Below are 13,511 nucleotides of genomic sequence, written 5' to 3'. Positions count from 1 at the left end.
CAAGATCTCTCTACATCATCATCATCATCATCATCTCCAAATGCATCTGAGGAAGTAAAGTCTAGGAAAGCTCATGCTGTTGACTTTTTTCTTTCAGTGAGTCTCAAAGGGGTTACAAGATCTCTCTACCTATTATTATTATTATTATTATTATTATTATTATTATTATATCCAAATGCATCTGAGGAAGTAGACTGAAGTCTAGGAAAGCTCATGTTGTCAATTTCTTTCAGAGAGTCTCAAAGGCGCCACAAGAGGTAACTACACCCTTATCATCACCATCATCATTCTATTGTCTTACAGGGATTCATTGGTGCTGTCCTTGGTTTGCTTTAGGGTCAGCAGCATAGGGGTCAGAAAGGGCTGGAGAAGGCAGACCCCCAGAATGGCCAAACCCTCCTCTTGCCATGGGACCAGTTGGCCTTCTTAGGGTCGCCATAAGTGGGGGAGAAATGCACACCCCTCCCTTCCCAGGGGTGTGTGTGTGTGTTGGGGGGCTGGAGCTGGGTCTGTCTGGAGGCAGGGGAGGGCTGTGCAGAGGGGGCCGAGGAGGAGGAGGAGGGCCTGGCTGGGCTGGGCGCATCCCTGCTGCCTGGCTGCCTTTAATCAGGGGATTAGAGAGCGCTGCCTGCCCGCTGCCTGCCTGGTCCCTGAAGCCATTAGGAGGAAGAGGAAGAGGAGGAAGGAAGGAAGGAAGGAAGGGGCCCGGGGGCGCGCATCCTCCTCCTCGGGGGCGCGCACGGGGATCCTCAGGAGAAGAAGGAGGAAGAGAAGAGAGGGATCCGGAGCCAGAGCCGGGAGGAGGGCGCCTGGAGGAAGCGCCGGAGAGGAGGGGGAGCAGCGGGGGCGGGAGGCACCTGCCTCCCTCCTTCCCTCCCTCTCATTCTTTCCTTCCTTCCTTCCTTCCATCCCTCCCTCCCTCCATCCATCCATCCATCCTTATCCTTCCCAGCTGGCACCGCATCCCGGGCTCCCGCCCCGTCCGTCTATGTCTTTTTCTGACTCAAGCGCAACCTTCCTGCTAAACGAGGTAACTTCACAGGCGCCACTAAACCGGTTTCGACCCCGCACTGTCCGCACTTGCCTCCTCTCTCTCTCTCTCTCTGTCTCTCTCTCTCTGTCTCTCCCTCCTTCTCTCTCTCTCTTTCCCCCTCCACTCCCAGATTGCCTCACCAACACCCTCCCTCCCAGAGAGAGGGTGACCAGAGGCGTCCTCCTTTCCCCGGACACGCCCTACACTTCTGGAGGGAATCCCTCCCCTTCTTCCCAAGGTCCTCCATTTTGAGCAGGGACTGATCCTAGGCTGCCTCCATGCCTTAGGCTTGCCTTGGGCCAGGTCTTCCTTTTTCCCCTGGGTGGCCAGGCGTCCTCCTTTTCCAGGACCTGCCCTACATCCCAAATCTCTACCCCCCCCCGTCCTCCATTTTGAGCCTCACCAAGAAACAGGAATCTCTTCTCTATTGAGAATCTATTGATTCTATATATATTGAAGTATTTCCATGAGTGTTTTTTAAAAGGCTTTTCTTTGGTGATGTCTTCCATCCTCCAGGACCTGCCCCCCCCGGGTTTTGGCCCTATAGTTTGCCCAGAGACCCCAAATAGGAGGAGCCTTGGGATGGTGGCGGGGGAGGCAGAAAAGAGAGATGGGCAGAGGCTGGCTGGCAGACAGACAGACAGCTGTGCCTCTTCCCTTTGTCCCGCCTCCCCTCCTGGTTGTATTATTGTAGATCGTGTGTCTGTGTGTCTATGTGTGGTCATTTTAAGGAAGGGAGACTTGTAGACCCCCTTTCCCCCGAAAAAAGCCTATGTTTTTGCAAATAAAATAATCTGGGTGGCAATCCCTGGGCCTCCCCCCATTTTCAGCTAGAGGGTTGATTGGCTTGGGGGCTTAGCTAGGGCCATCAGAGGCATCTGGAGGCAGAGGTGTTGGGGGGGGGGGATCCCCACCTGGCCTCCTTTCCTGCAGAGCCATCTCCATCCACAGACATAACACCAGCAGAAGCTTGGAGGTCCCTGAGGTTGAGGTGGCCCTGGGGGATGCGAGGGCGTTTCGGCCAGTTGGGCAAAGAGGAGTGTAGGCAAGCTATAAGGGGGCCAGAAAAGTTGGCTTGGGATTGGAGAGAGGGCCAGGGATGAAGGAGTCTTGCTGGGGAAAGGGGGCTCAGGATTGCTAGGAAGGCACTGATGTTGGCACTGAGGTTCAGGGATGTTCAGGCAGCTGGGACTGGATTGCAAAGCTGGTGCCAGGGTGACCCAGTCCTTCTCCTCATGAGAAGTCCCAGCATCCCCACCACCTAGCTGGGTGTATCTAACAAGCATCTTTCCCATCCTCTCTCAGGTGGTGCCCTTCAGATCTTGGGGTTTTGGGGGGAGGTGGAGCAATGAATGGGGCAGTGGTGGGTGGAGAAACACGCTCTGCCATGCTAGAGTTTTGGGTGCCCCCCTGGCATCCTTCAGGACGTCTTTTGGAGTGTGTTTGTCCTATGGTTTCCTTGCTCTCCACCTGAACTACCACACCCCTTGGCACCCTCCAACCCCATTCGTTCTAAGTTGGCCTAAGCAGGTATGGATAGATGTGGGAAGCCCAGGGGCTGTGTTGCCCACCTCATCTGCCCGCCTCAGCTCCCTCCCTTGCCAGTCTCTCTCTCTCTCTCTCTGTGCCTGCCCCCAGGGGAGGGCTGGTGGGTGGGCACCAAGCCGCTCCCCAGTTGCTGCTGAGCCAAGAAGAACCACCAGAGCAGTCACCAGTGTGGGGAGACTCTGATAGAGAGCAGGTTGACTGACCTGCTTTGCTGTTGGGTGCCCATCTGTGGTGTGCCCAGCTGGGGCTTGGGGGCCCAGGACTGGTCTCAACACCTATCCCAGTGGGGAAAGCAACCCCTTTTCTTCTCTCTCCCCACCCTTGGGTGTCCTGGTTCCTGAGCTCTGCTTCTTCTTTTTCTTCACCATCATCTTCTCCCCCTCCCCATGTATGACGATTCCTATCTCCATGGATTCGAAGATTCTGAGGTGGTGAGTCGACAGGCTGGGAGAAGGGGCTATTTTAAGCATGGGAGACGCCCACCCTAAAGGAAACTGGCGCCATCCTGCTTCACTGAATTGTGGGGTGGGGTAAGGGAGGTGAACTGCAGGGTTTGTGGGTAGGTGATGTGAGAGAGTTGGAGCAGAGGATCCATGGAGAGGGGCTGGTGATGTTGGGACTGGTGGTCACCAGGAGACCTTTGAGGGAGGAAGGGACTGTTCACAGCCTTCTTGGGGGGGGGGAGCTATGTTGGGGAGGGAGCGTCTCTATGATGGTCGTTGATGGTCATTGTTGGTAAAGAAGTGACTTTCCTTGGCGTGGTTCTGGGTTCTGAAGAGCTTGAAGTCCTCCCCAAAGAGGGCAGAGGGGGTTCTTTCTCACCTGAGGAAATGAGGAGCTTTCCTGTAATAGCTTCCTCTTGAGGTATGTATAGGGTGGCCTTTTGAGGACCATGGAGAATGTTGTGTTGAACTCCCTTCTAGCAGTTAGGTGCATTTTTTTCTCACTGTTGGCTGTGGGCCAGGATCAGAGGACACAGCTCAAACTCACCCCATACCTATGGGCCAGAGCAACCCAGCTTGAGAAAATCCTTTGGAGGCAGATGTTTGGCTGGGTGATCTATACAGCGGGAAGAACAAGATAGAAAATATGTCAGTCCCCCTTGGAATCTCCCAAATGATTCTACTTTGAAAGAGGTGGTGGTGCTCCTTTGCATCCAGGTATGGTGCACTCCAAAGAGCAGCTAGAAGAGATTCTGAGTGGAAAGTTGCTAAGGCTCCAGCTGGACAGAAAGAGGAGGAACAAAACTTCTTCTTCTCAGCCTGGTCCAGTCACAGCCCTGAAAACTTTTTACCCAGGCAGTGACTCTTTGGGGTGCAAGGACTCCTAAATGCCATTCCCAGAATGAAATCTTTTTCAATAGTAATCTATTTAGTAATGTTTTCAGTCCAAAGGGGAAGCAGGAGAGTACATATGGCTCAGGAAACCCAGCAAGCCAACTCAGCCAGTCTAGACTGAACCTCTTTGTCAGTCTCTGTAGGAGCCCATCAAGAAGAAGTCAGCTGTCGGATGCCGGAACAGTTCTTTTCATGCCCAGGCCTGGGGCTTCCTGCCCACTTGCTTGGGGTCGGGCATTCCCAGCAGGCAAGTGCAGCTACTCCACTTTGAAGTGGATGGGTGCAGTCAGGAGGAGGTAGATGATCAGATGGCATGGTGGGGCTGGCTGTGGGGAGCCTTGGCATTTGTCAGAGAGTCTGCCTGAGAGAGGGGGGGAGCCTGCCCAAATAGTGAGATGGGGGTGGGGAGAAAGGCATACATATCACTTGCTGGAAGTGTGAGTTCTTCTGCCTTGCTCCCCTCCTCCATCTACAGCACTTCTTACCTAAGTCATAAACACTTCTCATAGACTGTTGCAGGATTTGAGTTCTACCATCAACTCTCTTGGTTTGCGGTCTGTGGATCCTGTCTTGATATGCAGAAGGAGAATGAGGGAGGGGAATTGAAGAACTAGGGAAGGGGCAGAAAGTGTAAGTGGTAGAGAGAGTGTGGAGCCATCCCCCCTTCTTTCTGTGTCCTAGCCTTTTCCAACTTGGCCCCCTGCAGATGTGTGGAACAGTGGTGCCCATCTCCTCCAGCCACTGGCTGGGCATGCTGGCAGGTTGTAACTGGACACATCTGGATGGATGCAGGTTTGGGAAACTATTGGGGAAAATATCCTAGATTCCTGAAGGTTAGTATCAGGTTTCTAAAACAGCCTCCACTTTCTGTTAATTGGTTTCCTTCCTCTCCACTCCTGTTTCCTAGTTTGTATGTTCGATTTGTTTCTATGTATTATGTTTGTATTCTGCTTTTCATTCTAAGAAGCTTGAGGTGGCAGACATAGTTCTCCTTCCTGCTTGCTTTTTCCTTGCAGCAATCCACTCCTGTGAAGAGGACAGATTTGTATAAGCTAGAATGACTGGCTCAAAGTCATCCAGTGGACTTGGTGCTTGAGTTCAGAATTGAATCTGGCTGTGTATTCACATTGCACAATTGTACCACTTAAATTGCCATGATTCCATGCAATGGAATGCTAGGAGTTGTAGTTTTGTAAGGGCCTTAGAATTCTCCACTGGAGAGCTTCAGCACACTCCTTGAACCACAGTAAAGAATTCTAAGTATCCCTCACCAAATTACAAATCCCTGGATTCTATAGGATGGACCCATAGTAGTTAAAGTATTATTAGATTGTTGTCATTGTGTGACTTGATGTACTCTGAGTTCACCCCATTGTAGGCTGAAACTTTAATCCAATTTTTAGTCTCAATGAGAGAAAGCCCATTTGGATCAATTAAAACTTTTTGTTTTAATCAGCACTGATATACGTTCCATTAATTCTGTGGGTCTACTATAATTGGGACTAACAATTGCATCATGGTCTAAGGCTCCAACCTATGGGCAGGAACCATGAAGCCCTCCAGGCATGTTGTTGGACTGCAACTTCCATCAGCTGTAGCAATACAGTTAATGGAGAGGGGGTGCTAGAAGTTACAGTCCAATAACATCTGATAAACTACACCTTGCATTCCCACCTATGCTGTAAACACTATATACTGCATAGATTGGCTGCAGTTGTGCATCTTTTGCAGAGATGAACCAAGAAATAGGAAAAGTGCATGCTGAATTGGTGGGGTACAGTGGGGTGGAAGGAGAGGAACCAGGATCAAAACAATCCCTTCTTGGTCTTGAAATCTGAATTCACCCATTGTAATGGGAAGCTGAAGAAACTGATGGACGAATAGAAGTTGGGTCAGTGTCTTCCCTGTTGACACACGGAAGTAGGTCAGCCTTCCTCGATGTGGTGTCCTCCAGGCATGTTAGACTACAGCCCCCATCCCCACCTCTAGTCAGCATAGCTATTGTGACATGCTGGTTGGGGATAATGGGAGCTGTATCCAACATGCCTGGGGGGCACCAGATTGAAGAGGTCTGTAGCATGTTATCTCCCAGAGGACTGTTCTCCTCTTTTTCAAAATCCACCCCCAGTTTTCATCCCCATGTGGAAGTGCTCGGAAAACACTCTTGTCATGTATCTTATGGTTGCTTTTTGTCTCACCATCTAAACCTTAATCACACCAGGTTGGGTAAGAGTCCTAGTTCTGCCCATTCATCTTCTCTGCCTTTAATTGTAAAAGTCTTTTCCCCTGAGGATAGGCATCTGGCTGACAGTAAACCCTTTCTGTAGGAAACCTATTTATTTAAAATAAATGATGAATATTCCTTTGTTCCCCCCCCCATGAAATGAGAAACAGGGCATGCTAAGGGTGGCTGGTGTGGCAAGTGAGACAACTGAGATGGAAAGCAAGGTTGCTGGTCAAGTGGCAAAGCTTTTTACTGGGGAGAAGAGGGGGGGGAGTTTACTGGTCATTGACAGCTTGGATCTTAAGCTCTTTGGCTGAGATTCATTTTTCTACCCTGGGGGACGGTAGTTACAGCTGTGACAACACAGATCAAGGCTAGAAAGAGCTTCTTTTCCTTCAGTCATGGGGGAGGGGGCAATTTTAAGGATTTTCCATTTTGTGTCTCCAAGTCCAGTTCTGTTCAGCCTGTCCGGATGAAGCAAGCCATACTGGTATGTACACACTTCTCTCTTGGGTAGCTGCATGTCAGGCATTGTATATAGTGATATCTCTAGGCTGGGCTTATTTTCAGCCTAAATTTCCAACAGGGTTCTCTAAATTAGAGGAAGCAGGAAAGAGAGTAGGTTTCCAAGCCAGGTGTAGACTCCCTTTCTCACTACCACAGTATAACCAACCACAGTCATTCACAATACACCTGATCTGACATTAGGTTAGTCAGCTCCCTGGGGCAGTGGAGTTTTGAAGGTAGAGGATGGCTTCCCTCTGGGCGCCAGCATGACTTTAAAAAAAAGAAAAAAAGGGAAGACAAAAGTATTTCCTTCTTGACTTCCTGATTTTTGCAGGCTGACAGCAGGAATGTGAGCAGAGAGGAGGCTTTGTTGTATGATGGGGGGTAGGCATGTGCCTGCAAGTCACCTGTCGACTTATGCGACCCCATTAATTTTTCATAGGGTTTTTTTAAGGCAAGGAATACACAGTTTCTTCCTCTGAAATCTAGCTTACAGCACCTGGGATTCATTGGCTGACTCCCACCCCAAGACTATCCAGGGCAGATCCTGCTTAGCTCACAAGATCAGATGGGATCTAGTGTCTTCTACACATATTTTATCTCACATTGTCTACTCCCTCTAGCAGTGGGAGGTCCGGAGAGAAGTGTCTGCACTTGGAGGAGGAAGTACTGGCAATTTTATTGGGTCATCTTGTATTTTTACATATATAGGATGAACAGGCATGTTAGGGCCAGAGAAAAAGCACACACACACACACACAGAAGAGGGAGACTTGCCAAAATAAACATCTGGACACTACAGTTACCAAAAGATGTGGTGGTGGAGAAAGTACGGTATTTAATCAGGTTCATCACAACAAGACCAGCCTAAAGAATTCTTCTGCCTGAGGAGAGTAGCAAACAGCACACTCCCCACCCTTCCCCAAACTAAGATGCTTATTTACTCCAAACCAGACCAGGTTGTTTTGGAACTGGAGACAGAAGACCACATAAGTGCTCCCCCCTCTCATAAAAATATAGTAATGAATTAAACAGTAGCCCCATGGCAGGTTCTCCTTAGGATTGCCATAAGCCTGAAAATTAAGCAGTAAACTGTTGGCTGTCCTTCGGTTCATCATATGTCTAAGGCAACTCTGCCAAATGGTAGGTCTGGCCCTGTGCTCTTCAGCTGTCTTGGCAAGTGTTACGTGCATGTATGTGTGACAAATACCTGACATTTCTATAAAAAAAATAGTAAACATACAACATTAGGATTCTGTTTTTGTGAATGGGGGGAGTGCTGGCAGGAGCAGTTGCTTACCTCTTCTCCAGCAGCAGTTTTTCTGTTCAAAAATACTCTACCCCAGAAAGGAAAGGAGTCAGTGGGAAAGTAGCCTTTCTCAGTTTTGTTCCTCCATGCAGCTCTCTGGTCTCCAAAAGCTACTTTTAATTTTGATCAGACGCAAAATCTGTTGGAGGGTTGTTGCATGAATTTGCATGTAATGTATGGTTTGCCACTCAGACAAGAACTGGTTTGAATCCCCATCATGGAAGGTGGCGTGGCTCACATTCAGGATGCTTGGAACAGCAATTACAGTGTCTGTTGTTCTAGCAGTGATTTGATGCCAAGGAACCCAAAATAGGGCTTTGCATCAGAGGAACATTTTGCTTATTATCACATCTTTAGGCTGGAGGCAGAATATCTAGATCATAATTCTAGGGTCTCAGCACACAGCTTGGAAACTATTTTTAAAAATAATTTCTTAAAAGTTGCCTGTTTAGTTTTCTTTTGTTAATAGTGGGTAGCTTGTTAATATAACTCACTATGGCCTGTTACAGACAGGCCAATAATGAGATTGACCCTTTCATGATGTTGGTATTGCTTTTTGTTTTTACTTTTAGACAAACAAAAAATGGGCAAAAATCTCCTAAATTACCCAAAAAGTGCTACATTCAGAAATAACAAGTAAACATTGCTGTCCTTCCAGTAATGACATTACTAGTCATTATGTAGCTTTGAAAGATGAAACTGTTGTCCCCTCGGTACCCTCAACAATAATGTGTGAAAGGTAACTGCTTTACATATCATGCATTCCTTTCAAGCTCAGTCCAGAAAATATATTGTTGTAGTTCAAGGAGAGAAAAAAATTAAGCTAGTTCTAATAACCCCTTTTAGCTAGCAGCCACATCTGTTTACTGTGGACATTTTGCTTTCTTTTGTTAAATCTGAAAGGGTGCATTTACAGCTTTTCTAACTGCTGTCTTAGAAAGCTTTTAATAACCTTTCTGTGTGTATGTGCATGTGCCTTCAAGTCGCCTGTCGACTTATGGCAACCCCATGGATTTCAAAGTGTTTTCACAGGCAAGGAAGACTCAGAAGTAGTTTTGCCAGTTCCTGCCTCTGAAATAGAGCCTAGAGCACCTGGTATTTGTTCTTAGTTCTTGTCAAATGCCCTCGAGTCGATCTTGACTCATGGTGACCCTATGGATAAGACATCTCTCTCCTCTGCTCAAGTCCTCCAAGCTCATGCCAATGGCCTCTCTGATTGAGTCCATCCATCTGGCATGTGGTCTCCCTCTCTTTCTGCTGCCTTCTACCTTACCTAGTATTATTCCCTTTTCTAATGAGTTGTGTCTTTTCACGATGTGACTAAAGTATGACAGCCTAAATCTAGTCATCCTGGCTTCCAGGAAGAGTGCAGGCTTGATCTGTTCTAGAACCCATTTATTTGTCTTCTTGGCAATCCACGGTATCCTCAGCATTTAATAACTTTAGTGAAGTAAATCTGCAGTGCTCTCCAGACCCTTACCCCCCATTAGATTCCAGCATTTATCTGGCTAACATTATATCTCAGTACAGTATAAAGTTTCAAAATCTCCTTTATTCTGTTTCTGTATTTATGAGTTTCCAACAGCCCCATCCTTTCATTGTTATTATTGTTATTGTTGTTGTTCAAGTCATTTCTGACAGACAGTGATTCTAAAGCCAAGCTATAACTTAGCAAGATTTGTTCAGCGGACGTCTGCCAGTGGACCTTCCCTTGAGGCTGTGTGACTTGCCCAAGTTTACCCAGTGGGTTTCCACAGCTGAGTGGGCATTTCAATCTTGTTCTTCAGAGTCATAGTTCTATGCTCAAACATTGTCTTTGACCAAATCCTGTTCACCTCCTTCTCTGAGTCTTCCAGTGTCCCAGCTGTGGATCTTTCCAGGCCTCTGTCTTTCAATCATTCTCCTTCCATTGCTGCTACAATTTATCACTCCACTCTGTTTCCAGTGCCGTTGTGGTGTGCTGCCAGTATAGTGAAATAACTCATGAACATGATGCTTTCCCAAAGTTTGCAGAAGTACAAAATATTTAGGTATAGGGGAGGAAGAGGAGGAGACAAGTGAGAATTGTGCATGCTCAGTGTAATGCTGGCTGGCTGTTGTTGGGGGAACAGGAAAACTGGAAAAGGAATGGAACAGAATATACTGATGAGAATTGAGCAGCGTTCTGAACTGCACCATTTCAAAGTAGATAAGGATGGAACAACCTGGAACCTGATTTGCTCCTTCCACTCACGACTAATAGGCTTCACCCTTATCTACCAGAAATGAACTTATCACAGGTAGGAGCCAACTTTACTTTTTTGTGGCAAATTCCATGTGTAAACATGTGTAACTTACATTTCTACCATCATAAAACTCAAAGTAGCATACATGGGTTCTAGCATCCAGACCACACTGTTTAACACCACTGCGATTGTCACATCATGAGTCTAGACCATAATATGGGACTTCTTGCCAAGTCCTTCCTGCCACATTCTCACCAATGAGACCAAAGGACTATCTGGTCTAGCATTCTATTCACACAGGGGCTATTCAGTTGCCTCAATGGGAAGCTGACCAGCAGGATTTAAGTATAATTGTGTATATTGTGTCCCCAGCAACTGATGCATAAAAACTTAGTCTCTGATATTGAAGGTGACATAACATATAGGCATCCTGACTAGCAACCATTGAGGGACCCATTCTCCTTACATTTCTCCAGTTTCCTTTTAATGCCATTCACGTTGTTGGTTGTTGTGTGCCTCCAAATCACTTGTGACTTATAGCAACACTAAATTGAATCTATCACAGGGTTTTCTTGGCAAGATTTATTAAGAGTGGGTTTGCCTTTGCCTTCCTCTGACGATTTGTCCAAGATGACCATGGATTTTCCTTGTCTGAGCAGAGATTTGAACCATAGTTTCCAGAGTCAGTGCTCAAACAACTACATCACACGAGCTCTAATTTAAATTGGATCTACTGTTTAACTATAAGCTGTAAAGAAGACATTCCTTTCATCTATCTAGAGTCACCCACCATTTAGTTATAGTAGGTGATCCCAGTTTCTAGTCTCATTAGGGAAGGTTCCTACTTTCTCAAAACCATTCATAATTTTAGACCTCTTTATCATGTTTGTCCTGCCTTTTTCCACACAGTTCCATATATTGTAAACTTTCCTCATGAGACAGTTGCTCCAGTCTCTTGATAATGTTAGTTGTTGTCTTCTGCACCTTTCCTACAACAGCCTTTTTAGGTGCAGTGACCAAAACTGTATCCAGTGGGTCCTGTCATACGACATACTTATAATACTATGATTCTACTAATAACTGCAGTGCCAACATCCTATGGAATCTTGGGATTCACAGTTTTGGGAGGCATATTTAGAATTCTCAGCTACAGAATTTTAGTCCCTCACCAAACTACAGATCCCAGCAGTCTCCTTCTTTGGCGGATTCTAAACAGACTCTGGGTGGCCATCTGTCAGGAATGCTTTGATTGTGTGTTCCTGCATAGCAGGAGATTGAGGTGGATGGCCCTTGGGGTCTCTTCCAACTCAGATGGTTCTATGATTCTATGATCCCACACCATGATCCCATGGCAGCTAAATTGGAATTATAGTGTTAAAACTGTGTAGTGTTAAGAAGGGGATTGTAGTTCGTGAAACCTGGCTTATACTGAAGTAAAAAGTACAAGACTCCTTTTTCTTTCCCTATTTTTATAGTGAAACAGACTAACATGACTATCTCTTGGGGGAAAATCCATGCTCAGTCTCTTCCACTCATATTCCATCTGTGTATGTGAATTTAGGAATTTTAATTTTTGGGGGGCCCTGGTATATATCACTTTGAGAACCAGCGTGGTGTTATGGTTTCAGTGTTGGTATGAGGATTCAAATTCTTAGCTGTAGGAGCCCATTAAGTCACCCTAGGTGAGACATGCTCTCAGCCATAGGGGAAGGCAAGGACAAACCACCTCTTAAGAAATGTTGCCATGAAAATCCTATGGTAGGGTCACCTTAAGTTGGGGTAGATTTGAAGGCACATAGCAACGATGAATTACTTCACACTTGCTAATGTTGAATCCCATTTGTTATCTAACTTCACATCCCTAGTCCTTGCTTTTTGTCTCTAAAATATCGGCTCCTCTGGTCATCAACCTCCTTCTGTTGGGGAGCAGCAATGGTATGAGTGCCAATACATGACCGGAAAGAGAAACCCTGCTGATTCCTCCCGCCACCTCATAATGCTATGTGCTGTGTACCCCAGTCCCTTGCAGTGCTAGTCTAGTGATGAAGTCAGCTCCAAAGAAGAAACAGAGAAATCCCCTGAAATAGCCTCCTGTGGAGGTGAGAGCATAAATGGACGTCAGGTGCATCTACACTGTAGAAATAATGCAGTTTATAACTGCCATGGTTCCATTTGTAGTTTTGTGAGGCACCAGCACTCTGTGTCAGAGAAATTTAACGAAAGTAATACTATGAATCCCAAGATTCCATAGGCTGGAGCTACAGCACTTAATGTGGTGTCAAACTGCACTATTTCTATAGTGTAGATGCACCCTTCATTTGGAGCTAGTGTTTGAATATAGTACTGTGTAAATGTGTAAGCTGTGTTGAGTCGCAGTCTAAGGGGAAAGGCAAAATATAAATAAAGTGAATGATAATAATAAGTGAGAATGCTGTCCTGGCATCTATGGGGAGTAAAGAAGGGGAACAACAAGATAGCTTGGCACAAGCAACTGCCTTTTTACTTCATTTCATGCGGCTCACAATCCTTTACTAGTTAGATGGTTTTAAGTACACTGATGACTTAACACTGATGACTTAATCTAAATGGGGAATCATCCATGTTTGAAATAATATACAGTGCAAGGTTGATGAAGGAATTTGAAATGTCCTGACAAATTAAAAAAAGCTGTTACTATATTATACTGATAGGAAGTTATATATTAGTCTGATATGGAATTAACAATTTTATTAAACAGAGTAACAATAGAAATATTTTTAAATTGTATACCACTGTTGAGTATTTAGATAGAAAATATTGTATGCAGTATCTAGTTATAACCTTTACAATCACATTGCAAGGTAGGTCAGGATTGCTATTTGTATAGGCTGAAACTGACATAGTATTCATACATCAGCATTCATGGATGCTGGTGTGGCATAGTGGTTTCAGTGTTGGACTGCAGTTCTGAAAACCAGGGTTCAATTCCCACCTTGGTCATGAAACCCACTGGCTAAACTTGAGCAAGTCACGTGCTCTCAGCCTCAAGGGAATGGAGTCACAAACCTCCTTTGAACAAATCTTGCCAAGAAAACCCCATGATAGGGTCTCCATGAGTTGGAAAGGACTTGAAGGCACACTGCAACAACAGCAAACAAGAAATGAAGCTGGAGACCGATTGACTGACTGAATTTTGTGAGGCCAACAGTTTGTTTATTATGTACACATTCTTCAAACAACCCAACAAGTGACTATATACATAGAAGTCGAAGGCCACACAGACTGAAAAACCCACAAAAAACTATATATACATAGACATCACTTGATTACTAATATAGAAATCAGATTA

At 45.9% G+C, this 13,511-nt stretch overlaps 1 protein-coding gene across 5 annotated transcripts in view; it reads left to right on the top strand.

Moving 5' to 3' along the window:
- Nucleotides 1–13,511, top strand: part of CACNB3 (calcium voltage-gated channel auxiliary subunit beta 3) — a 57,746-nt gene that overhangs the window by 7,021 nt on the left and 37,214 nt on the right. Inside the window, exon 1 of one of the 5 annotated variants that reach the window (XM_042451791.1) lies at nucleotides 604–1,030. The exons of 1 other annotated variant lie outside the window; for it this stretch is intronic. In XM_042451791.1, coding sequence (XP_042307725.1) covers nucleotides 989–1,030 — 42 coding nt within the window. In that variant the 5' untranslated portion in view covers nucleotides 604–988. Of the gene's footprint in view, nucleotides 1–603; nucleotides 1,031–2,719; nucleotides 3,013–6,600; nucleotides 6,633–9,958; nucleotides 10,238–13,511 lie in introns of those variants that run through there. 3 more of the 5 variants (XM_042451790.1, XM_042451795.1, XM_042451796.1) reach the window with 3 other exon arrangements.

Source organism: Sceloporus undulatus, chromosome 2 (assembly GCF_019175285.1).
Source record: "Sceloporus undulatus isolate JIND9_A2432 ecotype Alabama chromosome 2, SceUnd_v1.1, whole genome shotgun sequence".
Classification (NCBI taxonomy): Eukaryota; Metazoa; Chordata; class Lepidosauria; order Squamata; family Phrynosomatidae; genus Sceloporus; species Sceloporus undulatus.
Note: the sequence above shows the minus strand (reverse complement) of the source record. Positions and strands in the feature narration are given on the sequence as shown.